The sequence below is a fragment of the Danio rerio genome, chromosome 20 (genome assembly GCF_049306965.1).
Source record: "Danio rerio strain Tuebingen ecotype United States chromosome 20, GRCz12tu, whole genome shotgun sequence".
Lineage (NCBI taxonomy): Eukaryota > Metazoa > Chordata > Actinopteri > Cypriniformes > Danionidae > Danio > Danio rerio.
The window spans coordinates 28613285-28641050 of record NC_133195.1 but is presented as its reverse complement, the minus strand read 5'-3'; the positions used below and the strand labels follow the sequence as shown (position 1 = coordinate 28641050).

The following is a 27766-nucleotide window of genomic DNA, read 5'->3' as shown; positions in this document are numbered from 1 at the left end:
ACCAAAAATGAAAAATTGCTCACATTTACACACTCTCAAGTGGTTATCAACCTTGTTCTGTTCAACACAAAAGAATATAATTTGAAGAAAGCTGAAAACCTGTAACCATTGACATCCATAGGAAAAACAAATACTATGGAAGCCCATGATTACATTTTCAGTCTTCTTTAAACTATCCTCCATTGTGTTCAACAGAATAAAGTTGGAATAAGTAAAGTGTGAGTAAATGATTTTGAATATCGCTTCAAGAAATTGTCTTTAAAAAAAAGACATGAGAATCCAAATGCTTTTTTTAATGTTTATACAGTGAGGTTTTGTTAAGCAAAATTACAAAAACATTTTCTTTTTAACACCTCAAGGTGAGCCTATTCTGACCAAAAAAATAAATATTTCACTTTATTTTAATGTGAAAATTGCATATAATCTAAAATAAAAACTAATAAAATGTACAAATATTAATTTCAAAAATAAATAAATGAGCTAATAAAAATAATCTACATGTTGCTTTTATCTTGGCACATTTCAAGGCTGCTTTCACTGTGACAAGATGATTTGTCAGAAACTAGTGTGTAGCCTGTCATGTTATTTGTCTTTGGCACAAGTGTACAGGAGTCAAAATCTGCAACATTGGCTATCTTAACTTCCAAAAATGTAGTATAATCTGAATTTAGTCTGCATTAAACAACCAGCCTTTTGAGATGCATTATTGCTATCGGACACCTGTAGTAAAAGAGATTCTCCAACAGGGGCGTTCAGAGCCTTTGACAAGGATGGTGATGGACTTATCAAGCTCAATGTTTTTGAGGTAAGCCGCATCTTCAGAATGAGTAGAAGCATACTAATTATTTAGATTTTTATTATTCTTTATAATCTTTGCTATTTATCACTCTAACAAGTTCTTGCTTTCTGTTTTATTTGCGCAGTGGCTTCAACTGACAATGTACGCCTAAAGACATAAAAACAGAAGTCAGCCTGGCAACACTGAAGTTGGTAGAAATTACATATTGTGTGCATCCATTAAGTGGAGCAGTGCAGACAAAGAGCTACGCCTGAATCAAAATAATTCTTCCACAAATGCTGGTCAAGTACAAACCAATTTGATTTTGAGTAACTGAATGGACCATGATGCCTCATTCAGATTGCCCCTTTAAAGTAAAATGTTGACACATCTAAACACATCATTCTTGTAAACTGTGTGTGCTTCTGGGCAACTGTAAATTAATAAACTGAATAAAGTGTTTCACCATTCTATTCCACTAGTTGCTCTTAGTATGTATTGCTGAGCATAAACATACAGCTCAAAATAGTGCAAAAAAATGTGCTCATGATTGCAAACAATGGATAAACACATGATTTACCTTAAGTGTAAACAAAGCGTCTTGTGCTAGAGTAGCAAAATCACACATAAAAACAACCAGAATATTTCTAGCTGTTTTCAGATTCCTAAGAAAATTACTATATTGAACAATAAACAAACATATTCAGCTTATGCTATTATTAAAGATTTGCTATTATGATGCTATTTTGAAACTGACCTTAATCTTAAGACATGTAACAGCTCTGCTTAGGAGCACAAACATGCTCTCATAGCTTGACATAATTCGGCAGATAATCTTAACAAAATATATATTATTTCTCAAAACTATATACAAAAAAGGTCATTCCTAGATTCTAAAGTGCTATAGCTATTCAAAAATGTCATTTCTAGGAATAATCAGCATCGATTGGAGTAAATTAGTGCAAAATTATATGTGAACAGCTATCAAACTTATGCATTCTTTGCTCTGAGGGGAGATCATGGAGACCAGTCAGTGTTGTGAGATGTAGGTCCTGTAGTGCCATCTGCTGGTCTGGAGGACTGGAACCCTAACTGGTATCTGACAACACATTACAAGCATATATAAAACATATGCATAATTATGGTATGATTATATACAGTTGAAGTCAAAATTATAAGCCATTCTGTGAAGTGTTTTTTCTTTTCAAATATTTCCCAAATTATTTTTAACAGCACAAGGGTTTTTTTGCACAGTATTTGCTGTATTTTTTTTTACTTCTGGAGTTTATTTTTTAGTTTTATTTCAGCAATTAAAAACAACATTTTAATTCATTTTAAAGTCAAAATTATTAGCCCACCTAAGCAATATTTTTTTTTTCCGACTGACTACAGAACAAACCATCTTTATACAATGATTGGCCTAATTACCCTAACTTGCCTAGTTAACTTAACCAAGGTAAACCTTTAAATTGCAGTTTAGGCTGAATACTAGTATCTTGAAAAATATCAAGTAAAATATTAGACTGTCATCATGGCAAAAATGAAATAAATCAGTTTTAAGAAATGAGTTATTAAAACTATTATGATTAAAAAATGTGTTGAAAAAATCTTCTCTCCGTTAAATAGAAATTGGGCAATAAATATAAAGGTGGGCTAATAATTCATGAGGGCGTATACCTGAATTCTACTGTAAAATACTATAGAAAGACATATTGGGGGTGGAAATACTATCTGAACTGAATGTATTAAGTGTTCTTACTCTTCATTTGCTGTAGTATCTTTATGCGCTTTTCCCTGAGTGAGGCCATCTCTGAGGTTACCTGATAACAAAAGAATTGATAATAGTGTAGGTGGATTATTACAAGTGTTCATATTGTGTAAATTAGAAGGGAAATTGTAGCTTCTAAAATACTCAAGGAGAAGAGCTTGTGACAATGATGATAAACGTACCTGTTGTTTAACAGCTAGCAGACGCTGAACTTCTGTGTATGTGCTCTGTAAAATGGATTGTGCCTGGATCAGCTGGTCGCCTACATTCTCCAAAGAGCGAGTCAACTCGTCTTCTTTCAAAGACAGCACCAACAACTTATTCACATTGCCTAAGAACACACAAACACACACAACATTGTGGCGTATTGATGTCAATTACCATTGTATTTGAATTTTTAATTACTGCTGACTTAGGTTAAATTAATTCATTTGTCAATCTTAAATGATATCATAATAAAAAAATTTAATATTAAGAATCAATTTTGAATAGGGATTACTAATAAATAAGAATAGTAAAACTCATCACTCACCTTTTTTGAATATTTGGCTATTTCTCTCTGGATTCGGATTATTCACATTATGAGAAATGTCCTGAAATCATACTATATTTTTTAATCAACAAAACAACCTATTTCAGTGGATTCTCTACACTTGCAACAAATTCCCTCATACCTGTTTTCTTTTCTTGGTTGTCTGGATGTTGTAATTCTCTGGAGACGTCTCACTCTGTTCTTTTTCACTTTCATTTGATTTCTTTCTCTTCATATAAACAGCATGACACTGAACATTTTCAGCAGTCTCCAATACCTGGCCATCATTTTTTGAAGTTTGGCTTTCAAGCGTCGTCTCAGGCAGTGAAGAAACAGATGGAAGAGAATCAGAGTATGGCTGTACTTCACTCATGTCTTTTCTAGAGAGGAAGAGATCATAAAACGTCATGACAAAAAAACATTCTTGTGATTAAAACTTTTTAATTTTCTTAGCTTTCAATTAATCAATAAATACATCCATAAACTATCCACACCTTGCCATGGGCTGAAAAACTGCATTTATTGCTTTTTCTTGTGGATTTTGGAGAACAGCTTCATGCACATTTGTTTTCTTCTGATCTGTACAATCTTGTCTTGCTGTTATGGTCAGGTTGTATCTGTGAGCATCCACTCTACTTTGGACCAATGCAGGGGAACAGGAAGGCTCAACACAAGCACCACCTACAGTTTCTGGAGTCACTTCATACACATCACCTCCTTTTTTTTCAGGGTTTGGAAGTGTAGTGTGAGCAGACACTTCTTGAGGATGATGCTCTGATGGTTTCTCAAGTGGCCCATTTGAGTTGTCTATACCAGGCATGCATTCTTGTCTCCATTTAGACAGGATTTGGGTAAGCTGCATAGATGCTGGATGGTCATTTTGATTGTTTGCATTTGTAAACTCTTTACTCACAGCTACTGGTGTTGACCAATATGTGCTATTATATGAGGTTTTTGCCTGTGTCCCTTTACCCCAACATTTTCTTTTCTCCATATTCCTCCTTACAAAAAGAAAGAAAACAGCAGTTAGTGTAATGGACTGTTCTAACAAGACAAGTTATTGTATTTCACAAAAAAGGCAGCAAACTGGGTCTTATTCACCGATAACTGCAAGGATTTTTCTTTTGTTGTCAAATTGTCAGTCGCCAATAATACAAAGATGTATAGAGCACAATTCACAACATCATAAGGATCAAACTAAGCAGTTTTCTGTTGGTGTACATAGCAAATTTATGATGAACCCATGAACCATCAGCTTCTAATAGAGAAAAATTATGAATAAACAAATATGTAGAGTAGATTTATACATAATTTTAAAAATAAAAACTAAAAATTATTTGTGTTTTTTGTATATTCAATTGTACAACAACATCAGTTTGAAGGTCCCAGAATATGTATACCATCTACATGCATCTTCCCTATAAAATCTGGGGATCAATCATCCCTTAAGTCTTTGTTTAATTGTATGGCTGATGTGAAGTGTTGGTTACTGAATAACTTTCTTTAACTGAATGAGGAAATGTGTGAATTTATTGTTTTTGCTCAAAAAGGTTTGAATTCTAATGACAATCTGTCGTTGCTTCCTGGAAAAATACGTTCCTCTGTAAAAAGTCAGTAGCCGCGTTTCCACTATCGCGCCTAAAGCCTGGTTTATACTTCTGCATCAAGTGACCGGCGCAACTCACGGCGCAGGCAACGCGCGCAGCTGTGCATACTTCTGCGCGCTGTCTCCGTTGGTCAGCATTAACACTTCCGAAACGCTAGTGGGCAGTGAGGTGTAAATGTTCCTCTGTGTCGAGTTTCTTCGCTTCTGTTTTGCTATTCTGAACACTTCCTGGATGTACAAGTGACTCAGGCTGTTTCTCAATTCCAAGAACGCGGAGAACGGACTTGTGTTCTTGTGGAGACCGGTCTTGCCAGGTGTCCTCGGAAGAATGGACTCAGACCGCAAGGGCAGAGAATGCATCCTTTGAGAAATGGGATGCTGCGTTCTTCCTGATGGTCATGTGACCTTCACGCGTTTTAAATGGAAATTATTTAAACATTACAGCACTCATACAACGATTTATTGTTTTCCCCCCTCTTCAAAATATATGTAGGAGCCATTTGGCAACTTTGCTCATTGTTCCACTAGGTGGTGCTCTTTAAACAGGCTTTATAAGTGGGAACGAACATTCAGGTAGCAGGTGTTGCTAGACGGAAGGGAGCACATACAGTTTCAAACACACACACTTTCAAACACACACTTTCAAACGCACACACACCCACAAACACAAACAAACGCTCACGCGCATTCACACAGAGAGCGGCACACATTCATTCATGCTTTAGCATGACGGTTTGTTTTGTTTGTAAGTCAAGATATGTGGCAGTGTTTGACTTCTACGAACGGAAACTTACCTGAAAGGAAATTTGTGAACTATTGGAGTTTGCAACTGCAATAAACGTAAACATCTTCGGAAACAAGTAAGACTGTTCATTTCATTTACACTACATCAGCCAGAGGACAGTGTGCGTCAGCTGGGTGCCTGTCTAACAACATCTCAGGGACTTCAAGCAATAGGCTTAGCCTCTACAATCAAGTCAAAACTGTATCTTCGCATCACGGACCCGCCGGGAGTTGCGCCGGACCAGAAGATTCATGCCGGTTGTGTCTGAATGGAAGCCACAAAGTTATCGGTATACTGGGTCTGCTGTGGCGTGTTTGCTCTGCGCTTTGGAGGATGTCGGACGACGCTATTCATCAGCACTGCACGACGTGAGTTCTACGCAGATGGTCTTCATATTCGCTGGACAACGGCGCCCAATGCACGGTATGTGTAGCGCTACAATGCAATGAATGGCCATTCAGTTTGTGTTTAATTTGTGGGGCAAAATCCAATGCATTGGTGACACAAGGGGCGGGTAATTAACGTCGATTTTCTCCGTGAACTCTGCTACTGTTTTGTGTGAAATAGGTCATGGAGACGAATGAAACGATCAACAGGCCTGCCGAGCCGTCCGTAGAAATAAACACCATCAAACATGATAATGATGCGCAAACATCAAAAGAAAAACGCGTTGTTAAACTGACTGCTAAAGCGCTCGCTGATAAACTGGGACGTTTGCAAAATGAAAGGAAAACTAAGCTGAATAAGGCAGCCAGTTTAAGAAATGTGTTGAATAGTTTGATTGAAAAGGGAAATGTTGTACAAGCTCAATGTGTATTTGATGATTTTATTAAGGTCTGTGATGAATCAAAAGGTGTTCATGAGTGTTTGATGGGTATGTTACCTGATACTGAACAAGAAAAACATGATGTGTGGTTTAAAGCCAAAATGATCGCCAATAATGAGCTCATTTCTAAGGTGCTATTGTGGTTATCAAATTCTGGTCAAAATGTGAATGTTGGTCCTACTGGTAGCCAAATTGGTGATGGTATTAATCCAGAGGATAGTGTTTCAAATGCAACTAGTAAACGCTCAGGGAAAAGTGCAGGTAGTAAATCAAGCACTACTTCTTCTGTGCGAATTAAAGCACAAGCAGAAAAGGCTGCATTGCTTGCTCGTATAGCAGCTTTAAAGGAAAAGCATGCATTGGAAGAGCAAGAGCAGCAGATAAAGAGAAAATTAGAGCAACAGGAGTTGGATACTATGTTGGCTGAAACTGCTGCCAGACTGTCCGTGCTCAAAGCTTCTGATAATTTCTGCAGTGAAAATGCATCTGATGCTATGAATTCTTACTTGACGAGAGAAACACAAAGTTTAGCACCTCCACACAAACTGGACCCGATGGCAAGTGACTTTAAATATGCACCTCAAAGTAAACCACAACAAACACAGGAGTGGACATCATCATCAACAACAACCCCCCACTTTTAGCCGGAGCGCTACATCAAGCTAGTCAACAGCCCACCACTAGACCAAAGGAGTGGTCTGGTTTAAATAAACAAACAACTGAAATCAACCGAAATTTACATCAGCAACCAACCCAACTTAATGTGCCAAATACAAATCAAAGGTATACAGGAGGATCTAGTTCAGGGGTGCACTGGAGGAATAATACAACATCACTTGTTCAACAACAGCATTTGATATCCTTGCCAGCAAGAAATATCCCTTTGTTCGATGGAGATCCTCTCCAACATGTCTCCTTCATGAGAGCTTTTGAACAAGGAGTGGAAGAAAAGGCTAGTAAGAGCGACTGTTTGTACTATCTGGAACAGTTCACTAGGGGGCAACCAAGAGAGCTTGTTCGCAGCTGTTTGTATATGACGCCTGAGCTAGGTTATGATAAAGCAAAGCAGCTGGTACAGGAACACTTTGGCTGTAAGTACAAGATTGCTGTGGCGTACATTGAAAAGGCTTTATCTTGGGCTCCAATAAAGAATGAAGATGTTAATGCTCTACAGGCTTACTCTCTCTTTCTGCGAGGCTGCTGCAATGTTATGGAGGAACTTCAGTATATGCATGAGCTGGATATGCCAAGTAACATAAGGGCAATTGTCTTAAAGCTGCCATTTAAACTTCGAGAGCAATGGAGGACTGCTGCACATGACCTACAGGAAACAACAGGAAACAGAGCCTTGGTCAATGACCTGGTGAGAGTTATAGAAAGACATGTTCAAATTCTGTCTGATCCATTGTATGGCAATATTAGCGACTCACCATCTGCAACAACTGTTCAAAGAGCTGTCAATAGGCCACGAGTATCTACAGAACAAAGAACTAAAGGAAAAAGCTTTGCTACTACCATTACTCCTGTGAAAGTTGAGTGTACCACAGGATCAAGGACCATCTCACCTAGACATAACTCTGTATCTACTTTATTCTGTGCATACTGTTCTCAGAGTCATCTATTAGAACATTGTCAACAGTTGAAATGCAAAAAACACAGAGACAAGATTAATTTTCTGAAGGAGAAACAACTCTGCTTTGGTTGTTTGAGTACTTCACACATGAGTCGTGACTGTGAGAAACGCCTAACTTGTAAAATATGCAGCCAAAGCCATCCTACTGTACTTCATATTAACAAGAGCGACAAAGCTAGCATGCATAAAGAGCATGTTGCTAAGGTCACAGTAAGTACTTCTACTCAAGTTGACAAAGATATTACATCACACTCATTCGCTTCAACTGCTGAGACTTGTGGACATACAGGGGCCGGAGCAGATCAGTGTCTGTTATCCATCGTGCCAGTCCAAGTCAAGTCCATCAAATATGTTCAGGTAATACTGACATATGCATTCTTGGATCCTGGCAGCTCCGCCACCTTCTGCTCAGAACAGCTTATGCAAAAGCTTCATCTTACTGGGAAACGAACCCAGTTCCTCTTATGCACTATGGGGCAAGAAAGGGTGGTGCCAGCATATTCACTCACAGGACTGGGAGTGTCTGGTATTAATGGTAATGTCTTCCATGAACTTCCTCAAACCCTAACACAAAAGAAAATGCCCGTAAACACTGATAACATCGTTACTGCTGAAACTCTGGTAAAATGGCCATACCTGGTAGGGTTAACACCTCCCAAGATAGAAGCTAACGTAGACCTGTTGATTGGAAGCAACGCACCAAGGTTGTTGGAACCTTGGGAGGTTATTAATAGCCATGGGAATGGCCCATATGCTATAAGGACCGTGCTGGGATGGGTCATTAATGGTCTTGTGCATGGAGAAGACTCCTGTCTTAATGCTGAATGTAGGTCAGCTGTAGTTAACAGGATTTCAGTATGTAAATTGGAGGAAACGCTGAATAACCAGTATAATCAAGACTTTAACGAAAGAGTCACAGAAGAGAAAGGGCTATCAAGGGAAGACAAGAAGTTCATGGATATTGTGAAAAGATCTGTAACACTTAAAGACAACCATTATCAAATTAAACTGCCTCTTAAGATAGACGTGCATCTGCCCAATAACTTTGCTGTGGCAAAACAAGGGCTAACAAGTCTAAAACGAAAGTTTCTGCAGAATAAACACTTCTTCAAAGAGTACCGCAATAAAGTCAACGACATGTTACTCAATGGTTATGCAGAGAAAGTACCTACCCAGCAGTTAAGTGGCAGCAGTGGTAAAGTTTGGTACATTCCTCACCACGGAATATATCATCCCAGGAAGAAAAGTCTGGCATGGTATTTGACTGTTCTGCATCATTTAAAGGATCATCATTGAATGAACAGCTCCTGCAAGGTCCCAACTTTAATAGCACACTGATTGGAGTCCTCCTGAGGTTTCGGCAAGAACCTGTGGCATTCATGGGGGATGTGCAAGCAATGTACTATCAAGTTAAGGTTCCAGAGGAGGATAGACCTTCTGCGGTTCTTGTGGTGGCCTGAGGGAGATCTCACGAAAGATGCGTCAGAATTCTGCATGACTGTCCATTTATTTGGTGCGGTATCATCTCCAAGCTGTGCCATCTTTGCTCTGAGGAAAACAGCTGATGATAATCAGGCTGAATTTCCAGCAGAAATTCCACAAACTGTCAAAGAAAACTTCTATGTTGACGACTGCTTGAAGAGTGTAGAATCTGAGAAGAAAGCTGTAACAATGATCAAACACCTGACCAAAAGGGAGGATTTACCTTGACAAAGTGGGTAAGCAACCGTAGCTATGTTCTGCAAGCCATGCCACAGGAATATAGAGCTAAGGGTGTGGAAGAACTTGACATGGACCGAGATGAACTTCCCATGGAAAGAGCCCTTGGATTACAGTGGTGTGTTCAGAAGGACACATTTACATTCAAAATGGCACCTTGTCAACGGTCCTGTACTAGACGTGGAATGCTATCTGTCTCCAGTTCAGTGTATGACCCACTTGGTTTCCTGGCACCAATTCTACTACCTGCAAAGATAATGCTGCAAGAATTGTGCAGAAGAAACTATGGATGGGATGAAACGGTACCTCAAGAGCTACTACACCGTTGGACAAGATGGATAGAGGAGTTAGAAATGCTGTCTAACTTTGAGATTAATAGATGCATCAAGCCCAAAGACTTTGGAACTGCCATACATGCTCAGCTTCATCATTTCTCAGATGCTAGCGAGCTAGGATATGGGGCAGTTACTTATCTCAGGATGCAAAATAGCAAAAATGTCATCCACGTTGCATTTGTGATGGGCAAAGCCAGAGTTCTAGAGCCCGTCTAGAGTTAACAGCTGCAGTTCTTGCCGTTCGTATGGATCTGATGCTGAAAAAAGAGCTGCAAATCCCACTGGCAGAATCAATATCCTGGACAGACAGCACATCAGTGCTTAAGTACATAAATAATGAAGACAGACGTTTTCATACGTTCGTTGCTAATAGGGTCACCATTATAAGAAAAGCAACAACAACTTTACAGTGGCGGTACATTCGTTCCAAGGAAAACCCAGCAGATGATGCATCTAGAGGTCTGAGGGTTGGTGACTTCATTGAACACAATAGGTGGATAGTAGGTCCAAGCTTCTTGTATAAGTCAGAAGAGGATTGGCCAGCTGATAGAGCTGACATGGTGATCAAAATTGATGATCCGGAAATAAAAAGAGAAGTTTTAGTGAACGCAGTAACGCCTGTTTCACACCGCAAGCGTCAGCGGCGTGTGAGCAGAGCGTGAGCAGCGCTTGTGTTTTTGGCGTCCATGTTAACAGATTAGAGCTTTCATACCGCACGCAGCAGCAGCGCGTCAGAGCGAGGCGTGAGCGTCGCCGAAGCAGCAGTGCAGCGATAGTTTCGGCGCTGGGTCTATTTTTGACGCGCTGCTCACGCTCAATTAAAGTGGCAGTGCATTGATAATGACCAAAACACAATGAATGACAGTAAAAATTAGCAATTTTACCCAATAAATGCGTTAATAATGTCAAATGGTTTATATATAGTCATTCAAATGAACTTAAAACGATTAAAAACGGCAACAAACATTTATTTAGGCCCGAACTACAAAACCAAATGTAAAACAATTTTACTATCAGTTTTGCTTAAGTTGCACACAAGTGTTGTAGGAGAGGGGAAATGGAATATTTACGGGTTTTGTAGTCCATAGCGAAGTGTATTGTGGGTAGTGTAGTTCGACACGCATGCTGGATTATGTGAGCTCGCTGTGTTCTGTGCAGCTAAGCAGAGCAAGAAAGTTTTAATCGGCTTTGTTTTATGTTCACTCGAGTTATTTCTACCGTGAGCTGTTTGCACTGTGAATCTGACAACACGAAAATAAGTAAAAGAATGGCATGCATTGGTTACTTTTGTCCGTCTCATCTGCACGAGCATGAATTAACGAGCTGTTATTCTGCCGCTGGACATCACTGAAGCGGAGAAAGTAGTTTGATCATGTATAAATATCATTATAACTATATTGTATAAATATGATTATAACTAGGTCTACAGCAACCTGATGATCAAAAACCAAATGACATGATATCACAGGCGATTGTCCTCTGACTGTAGACACTTGTCATATAAGTTAGCTTGAGAAGCATACAGTACTATTTGATCTATAAAATTTGTAAAATAAACATTTGCAGGTTAATGAAACAGCTTAGGAGGGGCCTTGGTGCAGATGAAAAGTTTAAAAAGTGTATTTGTATATAAAGAGACATGGGTAACTAGATAGAATAGACAGAGATAGGTTGATCTCTGCAGCAGCTGCCGAAGAGCTGCGCGCTGCAGACGCAGCTGGTGTGAAAGGCAAACGCCTGCGTGCTGCTACTGCTCGACATACGCGCTGCTCACGCTCTGCTCACGCGTCGCTGACGCTTGCGGTGCGAAACAGGCGTAAGTGTAACTGACTCCGCAGATAGCACTCGTTTAATTGCGCATTTCTCAGATTGGAAGAGATTGAGGGTAGCCGTAGCTTGGTTTCTTAAGTATAAAAGAATGCTTCAGGAACGGTCTCACAAGAGGAAAGAGTCTAAGACTTCTTATGTGGGTATGTAGAGTGTTCCAGTGCATGAAAGGTGCACTTTGTCCATTGAAGACATAAGTGAGGCAGAGCTTGCCATTATACGCTTTTGTCAACAGCAACGATTTAGTGAGGAAATCGCTACCTTGTCAGCTGAAAAAGGAACTGTGAGTAAGCAAAGCCCTCTGTACAAACTGGATCCACGTTTGGATAACGGACTTCTAAGAGTCGGTGGGCGACTAGCCAGAGGTTCACTACCAGAGGAAGCTAAGCATCCACTGATTTTGTCCAAAGACCACCATATAGCTACTCTCCTCCTGCGAAATATTCATGAACGGCTCGGACATAGTGGTCAAAACCACATACTGTCCACATTACGAAGGAAATATTGGATCACAGGTGCTAATTCGGCAATAAGAAAGATAATGTCTGACTTATGTCTCTGCAGAAGACAAAATGGTCGAATGATGCTACAGAAGATGGCAGACTTGCCCATGGAGAGGATTCTTCAGGACAAACCACCATTCACCAACACTGGGGTTGACTACTTTGGTCCTATAGAGGTGAAGAAAGAACGAGGCACTGCCAAGCGATATGGCGTGATATTCACTTGCCTGTCTAGTATAGCAGTCCACCTTGAAATAGCCAACACGTTGAATACAGACGCATGCATTAATGCAATACGTCGGTTTGTCTGTAGAAGATGTCAAGTTGTTAATTTACTGTCTGACAATGGTACCAATTTTAAAGGAGCAGAGGAGGAACTCCGAGAGGCACTCCTAACCTTGAACCAGACAAATATTGGAGAAATGCTACAACAAAAGGGCATTAAATGGAGTTTCAATCCTCCTGCAGCGTCGCACTATGGTGGTGTTTGGGAGCGTATGATTCGCATGGTGAGAAGAATTCTCTCTTCAGTCCTTCATCAACAAAAATTGGACGATGATGGACTCCACACAGTAATATGCGAAGTTGAAGCCATCTTAAACGACTGCCCCATCACCAAGTTATCTGACGATGCAAATGATCTAGAACCCCTGACACCTAATCATATCCTCCTCATGAAAGGTAAGCCGTCTTTGCCACCAGGGCTGTTTAAACACCATGATCTGTACATCAGAAAGCGATGGAGGCAAGTTCAGTACATATCTGATCTCTTTTGGAAACGGTGGATTCGTGAATACCTGCCATTATTGCAAGAGAGGCAGAAATGGAACGAACAGAGAAAAAATCTCAAACCAGGAGATATCGTGATCATTATGGATCCTACAGCACCACAAAGCTCATGGCCTCTTGCAAGAGTGCTGGAAGCATTTCAAGACAAGAAAAAGATTGTGCGTTCAGTGCAGCTTCAGACCAAAAGTAGTATAATAGAACGGCCTGTGACTAAACTCTGCCTATTGCAAGAATCAGTTTAGCTTATCTATTATTAAAGTGTCTCCACTGGGCTATTGTGTATTTGAAGTATTGTGTATGTGCACCTATTATTGCCTGATGTTCTTTTATGGCTCCTTAATATTATATTTGGGAATTGTTACATTTGTATACAATTAGGGGCCGGGATGTAGGAGCCATTTGGCAACTTTGCTCATTGTTCCACTAGGTGGTGCTCTTTAAACAGGCTTTATAAGTGAGAACGAACATTCAGGTAGCAGGTGTTGCTAGACGGAAGGGAGCACATACAGTTTCAAACACACACACTTTCAAACGCACACACTTTCAAACGCACACACTTTAAAACGCACACACTTTTAAACACACACACTTTCAAACACACACTTTCAAACGCACACACACCCACAAACACAAACAAACGCTCACGCGCATTCACACAGAGAGCCGCACACATTCATTCATGCTTTAGCATGACGGTTTGTTTTGTTTGTAAGTCAAGATATGTGGCAGTGTTTGACTTCTACGAACGGAAACTTACCTGAAAGGAAATTTGTGAACTATTGGAGTTTGCAACTGCAATAAACGTAAACATCTTCGGAAACAAGTAAGACTGTTCATTTCATTTACACTACATCAGCCAGAGGACAGTGTGCGTCAGCTGGGTGCCTGTCTAACAACATCTCAGGGACTTCAAGCAATAGGCTTAGCCTCTACAATATATACTTTGCATAAAAACATTATAAATATACTCTGCACAATATAAATAAAACAAATTTTAATACGTATTTCAGAAAACAAACAACCCTTAATGAGTTTATTCCTTTATTAAGATATTCATGTTAATGTTTACTTTCATCGTTTCATTTAGAGAAACTCCTGAGGACTTTAATAATAAATCTAAATAAAATGCTGCGCTTCCCACCTCCAGTCGCAATGACTTCTGGGACTTCCAGAGCGAGTTCGGTGCTCAAGTCTGCATCAGTGCATCCTCGATATCAAGAACACATCCGGGAAGTTTCACGCGTCCTTCGTACTTGCGGGCTTGAGTATTGGAACTGAACTTAGGCAGCTGATGATGACGTTGCACGAGAACACGAGGACGCAAGACAGCTGAAGAACGCATATTGAGAAACAGCCTCAAACTCGCTCATTTTGAGGCAGGAACCGGTGGACGTGCAACAACTTTAACCATGAGGTAAACACAGAACAAAACTTTCCATCTGGAGCTCCTTCACGGGACTCCACACTTGTAAACAATCGCTCGCGCCATTCGCGCGGCTTTCGGTCCCGCCCAGACTCGTCGGCGCTAGCAAGCCGACCAATCACAGAGCTTGCGCTACGCGTTGTTGCGACGTGTAGTTACAATTTTTGAGAGGTGCACGTCAGTGACGGCGATGGCCACGGCGAAGGGCTATGCATCAGCGCCGTAGCCTATGCCGGTGTTTGACGCAAAAGTATAAATCAGCCTTAAAGCGAGCGAGACAGGGCGAGCCAAGGCCAGTGGCGTTTCCACTGTCAATTCCGGGGCCTAATCGGGCCAAAGCGGGGCTTTCTTGGGGCCAGCGGCTGGCCTTTTTCGGCCCGCCGAATACCTTGGGCCAAGGAGGGCCAGCTGGGGCTTCGGGGCGGAGTGAAAGGAGAGGCGGGCAGTTTTCTGATCGCACATGAGTACATGCGCCAAACAAATAAATAAGGCAAAGAAAACGTCTAGCCTTATAGTCTGGGATCTTTTTGCGTATGATCACCCTTATGTTTCCCTTTTAAATGTAAGGCTGCTGCATAAAATAATAAAGCAGTTTTAATTTATAGTGACGTTTTTTGCTGCAACCTCCTTTATGTTTTAATAACACATAATAATCTTTACACCATATTAAGCCGACAGTAAAGGTTTTCGAGAGTTTTTGTCAAGTTTAAAATGTTTGTTTGTGCGCGTTTAATGCGTGTGTGTGTGTGAGACCGGGCAAAAGCGCTCCTTCACAGCTCTGTTATGCCGCGAGCGGCTTTTTTCTTTATTTATTTTGGAGATAAAACACAATATAAATACAACAGAAAGACATAAAACTTAAAAAATTACGTGCCCACTTTCGTAGACTTTAAACAATATAGTGTCATATCTTGATAAAATAGCCTAAACTATATTGAAATATAATTTAAAGAATTACAAATATCGGATATATAAAATCACATTAAATAAATTAACCAATATAAAATAAACAAAAGCTAGCTATAACAATATAGGTAGCCTATATACAATACATAAATCAAACCGTTTTAAAGCCACATATAGTCTAACTTTCATTTTACAAAGACCTGTCTGAAAAAAAAAGATTTTCGATATTTTCTAAAAACAATAAACACCGGAGAAGGTTTGAAATATTTATATAAAGTAAATATTTATACAAGTAAATATTTATAAAGTATTTGGATGCGATGATATTAATCAAATCGCTCAAACAGAGCATTATTTGGGTGAGTGAAAGCAGAATCTAGCCTATAGCCTACCTTTTTATCTGTCACTCAGTCCTGCGCAGCGCTCGCTGCTTTAAACGCATCGGGGGAAAGTCCAAACACAAAATGTGTTCTATATCCTCAAACAACTGTTTATGTTTTAATATGACGTGGTTAAATTTATAAATGAAACTTTAAATGTAGAGCTTTAATGAATAGCTGCCGAGCGCAACAAATATTGCTCTATTTTATTAGGCTACTCGCTCTTTTGATATTTCTATCAAAACGAGGATGTTATAAAATACATGCCATATCGAGTTATAAAGGAGAATTTCTGTGGTTTTATATTATGGATGTGTGCGCTCTCTGTGTTGGGTCCCTGCGTTAGTGGCGAGGGCACTCGATGCACAATATGCCAACAGTCGGTCGGCGAGTAAACAAATGTAATGAATGGAAATACACTGGTCTGTGCGTATAGACATTTCATGTACTGCTGTACAGTAACGTGTCGTTTGTTTGTTTCGGTTGTCTTCATTTTAATGGTTTCGTTTAGTGATGATTCTATGGTGTGCTTTATCTGCCTGTCCTGATTCCAGCTGAAGTGGACGGGTTGTGTGACGTTTGATTCGGGGACGTTCTGTGGGCGGTATTTGCGTGACGCGCTGTGAGGTAATAGCCCGACAGTGGAAACGCGACATGATTTCAGCCTCATTTCTCAACCTCCTGGGCTATTGGCCTGGCCCGGCCCGATTAAAGCCCTGGCTCGCACTGGCCCGATAGTGGAAATGCGATGTGAGTCCAGAACTCAGCTGCCAGGCTTTTAACAGGCCGAAAATAAAGAGAGCACATAACATCTCTACTGGTTTCCCTACACTGGCTACCAATCTAGTTTAGAATTCAGTACAAAGTAATGTTGTATGTTTTTAAATCCCTCCATGGCCTGGCCTGAGTGTATTTCTAAGCTAATTAACATACACAAACCGTGAGAGTCTACAGGAATCAGAGATTCAATACCTTTTAAGACTCTTTCTATAAATTGAGACCTTATAACCACTTTAAGATTCAACCAGAAACATTAGCGGGATTTTAAATTACAGTATAATTATTAAATTTTAAGGTAGGAAAGTAATGCAAAAATATATAAACAACTGAATAAATAGCTATTAAATCTAGCTAATTCAGCAGGTTGGCGCCTATAGAAGTGCAGAAATAAAGGTGTTGCCTTGGTTACTGCAGTGAACAAAGCAGCATGATGTCAAATCTAGCAAGATTTTACTGATAATATAAACTACACAGCATTCTGATATTCGGAGAGTAAATTCAGGCAAACTTCAGCATACAACCATACATTGCTTCATCAAAAACTTTAAATTTAACACCTTTAAAATAGCCTTTAAGACTTTTTAATACTTTTTAAGGGCCTTAAATTTCTCTACATTGATATATCTACTTTTAATACTTTTTAAGACACCGCGGACAACCTGTCTAAGGATCATCTCTATTTGACAGTTCTGCGATCACGCTTTAAATGTTGAGGTGATCAGCAGCAGATCTTTGGAAATTTTTAGTTAGAACATAATTCAATCACAACACACATACAAAATTTTTTTCCTAACCTTGATGAATCAGAGTATTGTACATGATGATCAACATTCATGTTCATTCATCTTTCTGCACACTGAAAACTTTCATTTATGCCTTTCAAACCTCTAAGCAAATACATTAATTATCTAAAAAGTATTGAGATTTTAGCAGTTCCTCCTTTTATAAAAATATATATTATTTTTTAAATGTGATATAAGTCTCTGGAATATTACGATCTTGTTCTAAAAAGAACAAAAAAGCTAAGTCTGAAAACAAAATTAACAAATGTGACAAGTGATAATTTCAAACTAACCTTTGGAAGCAAAGGTTTCTGAGTTCATCGTCCATATCAGCACTGTAGTCCACAAACTGTCCATCAGCCGTATTCTTCTTGAGTTGAAACATCATGTATTGGTGTTCAATAGTTTGGGTATGCAGGTTAAACTCTGCCAAACATGCATATGACAACTCACAAGCCCTGCACTTATGCACTTGTGGTCTGTAGGAAGAAAACCATACATTTACAAAAAAAAATACTACAGGTATACAGTAGTCAGTAGATAATTTCTTCAAAATGATCCTTAAACTATTGAACAACACCCATTCTTGTTTTGATCCATCTTAAATATGTAGAACAGCATAAGCAAGATGATGGTTTTGAGTCATATACCTGCCTTTCAGCTGCTCAATCCTCTGATGGTGTGAACCACTGTGCATATGTACATCGATATCCTGTTACAGCAAAGATCGTGATAGTAAAGAATAGATCAAAAATATCAACAGCCAAATGTGTTTATACCAGGGGTGCACAAACTTTTGCTTATGAAGGGCTAAAAACCAAATATCATTATGAGCCGTGGGCCGAAGGTAAATATGCCGAACTATATTACATTACAGTTGCCATGGATAATTTCCTAATTGATTACATAGCATTTAAAAAAATAGAAAACATTAAATAGTATTATCTAATGCAGCATAACCTTTTAAATGATAACTTATTGCAATAAAAACAATCACATTGGAGTACAATGCTGAATACTCCAGTCAAGCAGAATCTGCTTTGACTTGATTTGCTCACCAAATTCTCTGCATTGTCTGTGACATTATTTACATTTAAACCGATTAATCTGATTACTTTACACCATTTTAACAATAAAACAAACAAAGGGTTACATTAAATTTAAACTGACAATCTGGAAACCATCCCTATCATTCTTCCTCTCCTTGAATGGGATAGTGAGCCAAATCAAAGGTTACCATGAGCCAATTTTGGCCTGCGGGCCCTAGTTTGGGCATTTCTAGTTGAAACAGTCACTGATAATAGAGCAGAAAACATTCTGTTTGGGAGTAAAGGCCAATAACTTAAAGCACCAGATAAAACAGTTTTGCAGAATGATATTAACATTTAATGTTAAGCTGAATATTGTAGCTTTCATTTATAATGTTGTCATTCTTAAAGGGAATGCAGTAGTGTTACTGCATAATATCATAATAAAAAGGTGAAAAGCTGCTAACCTGTACAGGGAAACTCTTACAGCATATGCAACAAGTGCTGCAATCTTTGTGTTGTTGCTTCCTAAATAGATGAAAAGTTCATATTAGAACGTCATATTAAAATTTATTTTGATAAAATAGCATGCAAACATCAGGGCAGTTTATAAACTTGAACATTTTTAATTAAATCCTTCACATTTAATGATGACAAAATACCTTTGTTGCTGTATTTTAAGGGCTCTGAGTTCATTTTTAGTAAGGGCAATATCGCAGTCCTCTCGAAGTTCCTTTTGTTTCCCTTTAGTGTGGAGAAGAAACAACCCATGTGTGTGCTCAGGGGTTGAAATATGCTCCTTATACATCTCAAGTCCCATCAAAGACACATTACAAGCAAAACAGTTATGCAACTGTTTACTGCAATGACAAAAGTGCATATTTACTCAATGAAAGAAGGGCATTATAACAATACGGTAAAATTTTAATTCCATACCTCCTCTTGATATGCTCGATTGCCTCATGGTGCACATAAGAATGTATATGACTGGTCAAATTCTGGAAAAATTACAAATATTTTTGTCAACCATATGGACATGTTGATATAATAACCATATTTACATTTTTTCTCTTCAAGTATAAGTATTTTATATAGAGTAAAACTGTGGCTCAGTGGTTAGCACAGTCACTTCAAAGCAAGAAGGTCGCCATTTCAAGCCCTGGTTGTGTCAGTGTTCATTCCTGTGTGGAGTGTGCATGTTCTCCCCGTGTTTGTGTAAGTTGGTGATTCATTCTGCAGTGGCAACCCCTTATTAATAAAGAAACTAAGCCAAAAGAAAATGAATGGATGAATAAAAACTGTGACACATTAATGTAGTGAGCGTATATAAAAATGATTAGAATAATTATTTGTACTTTTTTGTTACATATTTCTAGTGACAAGCAGATGAATCACTGATTGGAAAGAAGAACATGTCAAGTAATAACACTGATGACTCATCCTGCACTCACTCATTTTGTCCTTGTATTTTTCAGGATGAAAACAAATTATAGCAAGCAGCAAACACATACACGTTAGATAACTTATTATCATATAACTCTAATGACCATCGCAGTAATATAATCAGACAACAAACAATATTGCTGTTACAATATAAGTTATAACGTTATATAAGCAAATTTGATTACAAGTTACAAACCTTTTCTCCGTACTGCTTACCACAAATCAAACATCTCCTGTAATTTTTCCCGATATTGTGGTTAACGTTAGCATGATTGCGCTTTTTCTTTATCTTCGTTTTGGCTTTGGCTTGGTTTGGTTTGGCTTTCATTGCTGCTTTAGGTCAGGAAACAAACAAAGTAATGCTCGTGACAGGATTGCTGTTTAAACTGTTTACTCGGAGCAGCTAGCTGGAAGCATCTTGTCATGAATCGTAGCGTAATACTAACTTAATTTGTAATTTGTAATAAATACTATATTAATTTGCCTAAATTTATATTTCATCACTGCTTGTCAGCACATCAGCCGTCCACGTGTTTGCTGAATTTGAACATGTTGGTGATGGTGGCTAACAGTGTTGCCACATCCTACAAAAATAAACCATATGTTAAATAGTGCTCAAAATTATGATGCTCGCCTAACCAAAATAAATTCCTGTGGTTTATACTTTGTCAGATGTAAAATAGAAGTGGAAGAATGACTTTCCAAAAATATTAATAGTAATAATAAATAAAAAAATAATAAATAAATGAACTGGCTACGTTTTGCTGAACCTGGCAACATTGCGGTAGGAATAGACGGTATGACGGCGTTTAAAGCTCCCCCTAGTGCTGTGGTTCTCTCTGAAAGTTGCCTTATTATGGTTTCAAATCACAATAATTATTGACCAATTCTGATTAAAAAAAAAAAGCAAAACAAAACATCGCTTATATGTCCTACTTCAGATTACCACAATCTTGATTACCATGATCACATCACATATTTAAACAGAATATAAGTAATAAAAGAGGGGGGAAACAGAAACATCAGAATGTGGGTGAATTAATCAAAATAATGTTTTAAAAAGAACAATTGCTAAAATTACAGAAATGCAATGTGTGGACTTTCAGTTGATTTCAGTACTTTTATATAACGTTTTTCCCAAAGCATTATAAAAGCCATGCATGCAAGCACCCACACACACTTGCACAAATACTCAAAACTTCTCTAAAGCTAGAATGACTCCAGTTCATAAAGGTTCTGAACATTGCTTTTCTGTTGAAGTTAGTGTGCAGAAAAAAAAAACATGTGAGAAAAAAGCGCGTTTATAGCAAGGCAATCTTTAGAAAAGTTTATTTATTTATTTATCTATTGTTGATATTTTAATTAACTTTTATCTTTTTATAATATAATAAAAAGTGTTACTAGTATTAAATAACAAAAAGCAGAAATCTTGTTTATGTAAAATAATATTGAACATTTTCTTTATTATTATCATTTATTTGTTCTCAAGATTGCTTTTGCTATACATAGGCAATACTTATAATGTGATATGTGTATTTAGATGTAATGATTTTTTTTCTTTCTAAATATTAACATTATTTATTTTAATACCACAGTATAGGTATCAGTGTTGGTATTGTTAAAATGGGTATTGTTTGTTGTTGTATAAAAAAGTATTGGAACCATATTGAAAAGAAAAAAGAAAAACAGTATCACTCATCCCCAATGTGGCACGCTAGGTTATTAGTATCTGACTGTATGTTATTAACAATATTGGTGAGTATTTTTTCCCCAATTCAATTTAGCTTTATTTGTATGGCGCTTTTACAATGCAGATTGTGTCAAAGCAGCTTCGCATAAATGGTCATAGTAACTGGAACAGGGTAGTTCAGTTTAAGTGTTTAAGTTCAGTTCAGTTTAGCTCAGTTCAGTGTGGTTTAAAATCACTACAGAGAGTCCAAACACTTAAGAGCAAATTCATCGATGCGTAGCTCTACCGATTTTGTAACTTGTTTTTATTCTATTATCTTATCTGTTTTCATTAAGCATGTACTTGAAGTTTTAGTAATTATGTTTTTGCTATTTATATTTATTTTTGCGGTAGTAAAACATGCATTTAGTCTTTAGTAATTTGTATTCTAGATTTTAGTTTAGATTGTTGGGTGTTTCCCAGTGATTGGTTTGCCGCTGGAAGGGCATCCGCTGTGTAAAACATATGCTGGATAAGTTGGTGGTTCATTCCGCTGCATGTGTCGACCCCTAATTAATAAAGGGACTCAGCTAAAAAGAAAGCGAATTAATTTTAGTTTGGTTTTGGATGAAAATACATTAACATTTATTTATTTGTATAGAGGGGTCACGGTAGAAACATTTTTGAATCTCTAAGATTCAATAAAACCGTTTTTTAATACGAAAAACATTTTAATATTCAAAAGAACCTGTTTTCTTCTAAAAAGAGAACCCTTAGTGGATAAAGTCTGAGGGTGGCGCTGCTCACAAATCATACAGAGAGTTCACCTCACCGAAGAATGCAAACACGGAAGCGTCTTCTGATCTGGACTATACTGTACATATTTTTACATCTGTCTGATCAGAAATGTGTACCGGTTGTGTCCAGAAGCAATATCCCGACAGGGTGAGTTATGATCATCTGTGACTGCAACAACTCATGCACATCTGTCGCTTGCTATTTTTCTTTCTATGTGCTGGTTGCTGGTTTTCAGCCAACATCACTGTGCTGTTTGCGCCATGGTCATTTCAAAAGTTTGATGCCTTAATGCTAGCCCAACAAACACATATCCGTTGTAGCGATGTCTGCACAACGTTGTATTTTTTTAAAGGGAACGTTGTCTCTTACGTGCTCGCTACATTGTCACAACGTAGAAATGTAAGACGTGAGAAGGCTGTAGCAACGTTGTCGTGCGACATTCAGCAACCGCGAGGCGGCGTTCTTACTACTTGTATTAATATTTTTTTGTGGCAGTTTATCAATACTGCCTAGAATACAGGATAAGCAACAATTCTTTTCCAGTATTGCTAAATATGAAATATTATTCATTTATTTTACCAAAATTACATACAATTAAATAAATTTAGAGATACAGGGAAAACAGGTTTGAGTTAACAGAAGTCAGAGTTAGTCTCTGAATACTTACTTAAATTATGAGAAGAGAAAGAACAGGCCCTGTAGTTGTGGCGTTGCTCGCTATAAATGGAATGTTAAACTTAGTGTCATTTCAATAACAGCTGTACAAAATAATAAAGTAATTTTTCATAAGCATGATCTATTTTCCACATTATGGACATGCTGTTTTAGGTAACATAACTACATTTAATAGTAAATAGAGTAGTATACTTCTTACCTCATCCAATTCTTCTTTCCATAGATCAGGAATTACAGCAACACTGATCTGAGGTGAATTCAACAGCTGAAAACATTCTGAAAGACAAGTTACATAAGTAATTTGAAAACAACAGTGAGTGGTTAAACAATAGAGTTTTATGCAACTTACGCATAATTAAAATCCAGAAATTATCAATAGAAGATTACCTCCATGTAAAAATAGCCTGTTGAGTAAAGAAAAGAGTGGGTTTTAAATAAAACATTAAAAGACCAATTAAAATAGAAATTTAGACTAGCAGACCTTTTAATTACTATCTATATTAATTAGGCATATGAACATTAATTTATATACTTTAACTTGTAGGGATAGCTCACCCAAAACTGACAATTCTGCCATTTAAGCCTCATCCTTTATTTGTTGCAAACTTATTTAGCTTTTTTTCTGCTAAACAATAAAGAAGATATATTAAATAAAGCTGGAAAACTGTAACTGTAATTCCATAGTGTTTTCCTACTATGAAAGCAAATGCTTACAGTCTTTAGTGTTCAACAGAATAAAGAAACTTAAAGGTTTGGAATCACTTATTATTTACAGGGCAAATAATTCGTGAGTACATATCATTTTTAAATTAACTGTTCCTTTAACGGGACGCAATCTACACAGAGATGTTTTGTTTTTAAAAGTTATTTTGTGTGTTTTGTAAATAGTGGGTCGGCTCGTGTGATGAAGTATCATACTAACTGATCACGATAGATATGGAAAAAAATGAACTTCAAAAACATTATTGTCCATTTGATTAAAGACAAGGCGTAGGTAAATAATCAGGAAATGTTTTATCGAGAGATTTAACATGTGATGTTGGAAAAGATTGTTGTCGAAATCGTAGGTTTGTTTGAATATTCACGATTTACGTATCTTATTTAGCAAGAAGAAATAAAGCAATACTCACGTCTCCTCGGTCGTTGATGAATGAGACGACGGCTTGTTGAAATTTAAACTGATTCAGCTGTGACCAGTAAATGTTGTACAGTGGTCGTCCACGCCACCTAAGCACAACCTAAAGCATGCGACCCTCATGATGTTTAAATGGCAACCTTATGACATCGTTGTGAACACCTTTAGCAACAACGTAGAATCCTCAACCTTTTTGCAATGTTGGTACAACGTTGTAGGAAGGTCGCTACGTTGAGGCAACGTTGTGTGTTTGTTGGGAGGTTGTTTATTCGCTGTCCTTTAAAGCAGCTACATTTAATGGAAGAAACTGAAGGTAAGTATAATTTAAAAAACAATTGCCTTGCTTCCTTGGGTGTTTACTTTGAGAAATCTAGATATGATTATTATTATTATTATTATTATTACATTTTACAAGTTTCAAAAAACGTCACTTGTAGATATGCAAATAAGTTATAATTTAATTAAACATGCAGTAATTTGCATGCATTTCTTGCGCAAAAATTAACACACACACATATATATATATATATATATATATATATATATATATATATATATATATTTTTTTTTTTTTTTTTTTTTTTTACTCAGAGTGGGTATCTGTTTTTATTATTATGCTTGAAAAGCATACAAAATACCATGTAACAGTAAGAGGATAAATCATTGTACAATTACAAAAAAGTCAAAATATCAGCAAGAAAACAGAGAGAAAAATGTAATAATAATAATACAAAATATATAAATAATTCTAGCAGTTCATTCTAAAGTGGCGACCCCAGATTAATAAAGGGTCTAAGCTGAAAAGAAAATGAATGAATAAATTCAATTAAAAAAATAAAACAGAGGGGGGGCACTCTTTAAAAAAGATCTTCAGTTTAAGGGCTTTTTTATAATGCATAAGCTTCAAGAAGACCTAGAGTGGGTATCTTTTGTCACTTTATTACTAAGAAAATACTGCAAACAGCCAGAAGTGTTTTGTTATATATAGAAAATGTTTTTCTGTCTGTGCCAGTGCGTGGTTAGTGCGTAGACACATGCACTCTCGTGCTCTTGGTGACCCGAGTTCGATTCCCGCCTTGCAGTGCTATGCGAATCCTTCATCTCTCTCTGCTCTTCATGATTTATTGTCAATAATCTCTACTGTCCAGTCCATTTAAAGGTGAAAACCCCCCAAAGGTATTAAGAAATAACAAAACTCATGAAACAGATATGTAGAAAAACATAACTTTTGGGGATTTATGGCTCAAGGCTAGGCATGAGCCGGAATAGGATTTCAGTGGAATGATAATCTTGAATAAAAAAATCCCGGTTTCACAGTATTGTGATTACTGCTCTAAAGTATACTCTTTTTAAATGTCTGGGTAGAACAAGCACTTTTTTCTGCTTTGACCACAATGGCTGCATCCGAAATCACACATGTCCATACTATATAGTATGCTATAACAGTATACGAGCCGGGAAGTATGTCCAAATTCATAGAATTTGAAAAACAGTATGTGAGAAGTACCTGGATGACCTACTATTTCCACTGAGATTCTAAAGTGTGCATGATCTGATAGACGCTACAGCGAGAGGATGCACAGTGAGAGAATTCATGAATGGGAGTGAAGCGGGTATATCATGTGATGAGGACAAAATGGCATCCATAGTACATCTGATTTCCATTCACACTACGTAAAAAAAAATCTTATATATACCATAGGAACGGTATAACAGGAAATTTTGAAAATTTAAAACCATGATAAAACCTTGAAAACGGCTATCGTCCCATGCCTACTCAAGGCAGCACAAAATGATCATTTTAAAATGGTCTTTAAAATATACATCGCCTTTGAAATCTGCAAACACAAGTGCAACAAAGGAAACACTTAAAATGTTGTTTTATTTTCATTTAACTGTGCCAAAAAGCCTTAAAATTGCCTAGTTCATGGAAAAAACTGTCTGCAGTGTCTTGTCTGAACAAACATGTCAGATTGTCTACAATTTTGCTCTGGTGTGTATATAGGGTAACACATGTCTAGAGAATGGCTCATATCTCATGAATTTTGTGGGCTGTGCCAACTGTCACCAGCGGGACTTTGTGCTGATCAGTGACCGGACGATGGTGAATGAAGATGAGGAGGAGATTGTCACTTACCTGCGTGAGTGACGTCACATTATTGCATGTAAATAATGATGCTCTACAAGTGGTCATAATGAGTGAACTTTGCTTTTCCTCAGACATGTGCAAGAACTGTGAACATGTCATAGCCAGACACGAGTACACCTTCACTGTGGTGGATGACTATCAGGTGAGCCCTCGCTTCACAGGAAAAAACAAACAGCATATTAAGTATATTAGAGATTTATATATATATATATATATATATATATATATATATATATATATATACATTTGTATTAGTGTGACATTGAAATTATTACTCTTGTTTGTTAATGCATAATTTAATTGACAAGTTACATAATATATTTACTTCATAATAAACATGCTGGCCCATCTATAAAAGTTTAATAATTATATGGAAAACATAAAATATATATATGTATTTTTTTCTTTCATATAGATGTTAAAAATTTTGTTGGTTTAACAAGTCTTGTTCTCTCTCTCACACTTTTAAATTTTTATTTTATTTTGTCAGGAATACACAATGTTGTGTATGTTGTGTGGAAAAGCAGAGGACTCCATCAGCATATTGCCAGATGATCCCAGACAAACAGCACCTCTCTTCTAGAGCATGCACGTACACACATACATAGGGATGAGAAAAAAGCAAATTTGCATGATGAGGGAGTTTTGATACATATGATCTGTGCTTAACACTGGAGAACAACACAGTCATGTTTAATCCAGGAACTTAACCCAATGCATTGTGCAGCAAAAGTGGCAATAAAACTCTCAGTATGACTCTGATGCATGAAACCTAGACCACTTAATATACACAATGTAGCTTTTGCCTATTATACGAGTCTGCATATTTGTTTGTCTCATCAAGAGTTGTTTGAGTGGATTAGCAGTGAATTTTAACCACAAAAAAAAAAAGAGTTTGCAGCTTTTGTTACAATGCAGCACATAGAAAATGACTGAATTTGGCAGAAAATATTTTGAATGATACACACAAGAATAAAAAGCAGAATCACGCTTGATAGTACTGATACTAATGTTCAATGTACGAAGTCACACAATATTTCCAACAAGATGCAACAAGATGTTTTATGTTTTGTCTAAATAAACAGAGCAAAAAGTTGATTTTATTTTAAAGCTTTATAAAAGACATATATATATATATATATATATATATATATATATATATATATATATATATATATATATATATATGTGTGTGTGTGTGTGTGTATATATATTATAATGGGCTGCACAGTAATGCAGTGGGCAGCACGTTCGCCTCACGGCAAGAAGGTCGCTGGTTTGAGCCTTGGCTGGGTCAGTAGGTGTTTCTGTGTGAAGTTTGCATGTCTTCCCCTTGTGCGTTTCCTCCAGGTGCTTCGGTTTCACCCACAAATCCAAAGACGTGATACAGGTGAATTGAATAGCTACATTGTCTGCAGTGAATGAGTGTGTGTTGATGTTTTCCAGTCATAGGTTGCAGCTGGAAGGGCAACAGCTGTGTAAAATGTGCTGGATAAGT

General features: G+C 37.5%; 3 protein-coding genes and 1 long non-coding RNA gene across 10 annotated transcripts in view; 2 read left to right on the top strand and 2 right to left on the bottom strand.

The window, feature by feature from the left end:
• capn3b (calpain 3b) overlaps positions 1-1692 on the top strand; it is a 45698-nt gene extending 44006 nt beyond the window's left edge. The window contains exons 20-21 of the mRNA NM_001243321.1: positions 747-805; positions 924-1692. Of these exons, the coding sequence (NP_001230250.1) occupies positions 747-805; positions 924-950 (86 nt within the window). The 3' untranslated portion in view covers positions 951-1692. The remainder of the gene's footprint in view (positions 1-746; positions 806-923) is intronic.
• znf106b (zinc finger protein 106b) lies at positions 1082-20378 on the bottom strand. Of its 3 annotated transcripts, none has more exons than XR_011010280.2 (12): positions 20039-20378; positions 19336-19397; positions 19062-19259; positions 18867-18927; positions 18022-18083; positions 17665-17850; positions 3573-4079; positions 3221-3458; positions 3079-3150; positions 2729-2877; positions 2538-2598; positions 1082-1877 (listed from the first exon to the last, which is right to left on the bottom strand). XR_011010280.2 is itself a non-coding variant. In XM_021473367.3 (12 exons), the coding sequence occupies exons 1-12, from the start codon at positions 20168-20170 to the stop codon at positions 1867-1869; spliced, it is 1728 nt and encodes a 575-aa protein (XP_021329042.1). In that variant the 5' UTR covers positions 20171-20378; the 3' UTR covers positions 1082-1866. The 3 variants fall into 3 exon arrangements, 2 of the variants coding, with proteins under 2 accessions (XP_021329042.1, XP_073789381.1); XM_021473367.3 differs by having other exon boundaries at positions 3079-3139; XM_073933280.1 differs by having other exon boundaries at positions 3079-3139; positions 19062-19143.
• A 1981-nt stretch (positions 20379-22359) lies between these two features.
• churc1 (churchill domain containing 1) lies at positions 22360-27366 on the top strand. 2 transcript variants are annotated; one of them, XM_021468411.2, is made up of 4 exons: positions 22360-22456; positions 26191-26260; positions 26340-26410; positions 26759-27366. In XM_021468411.2, the coding sequence occupies exons 1-4, from the start codon at positions 22418-22420 to the stop codon at positions 26849-26851; spliced, it is 273 nt and encodes a 90-aa protein (XP_021324086.1). In that variant the 5' UTR covers positions 22360-22417; the 3' UTR covers positions 26852-27366.
• Positions 22972-24196, bottom strand: LOC101885405 (uncharacterized). Of its 4 annotated transcripts, none has more exons than XR_002457564.3 (4): positions 24115-24196; positions 23334-23388; positions 23184-23260; positions 22972-23026 (listed from the first exon to the last, which is right to left on the bottom strand). It is a non-coding gene; the product is annotated as an uncharacterized lncRNA (long non-coding RNA). The 4 variants fall into 4 exon arrangements; XR_002457568.3 differs by having other exon boundaries at positions 23184-23249; XR_002457563.3 differs by having other exon boundaries at positions 23372-23388.
• Positions 27367-27766: the final 400 nt, after the last annotated feature.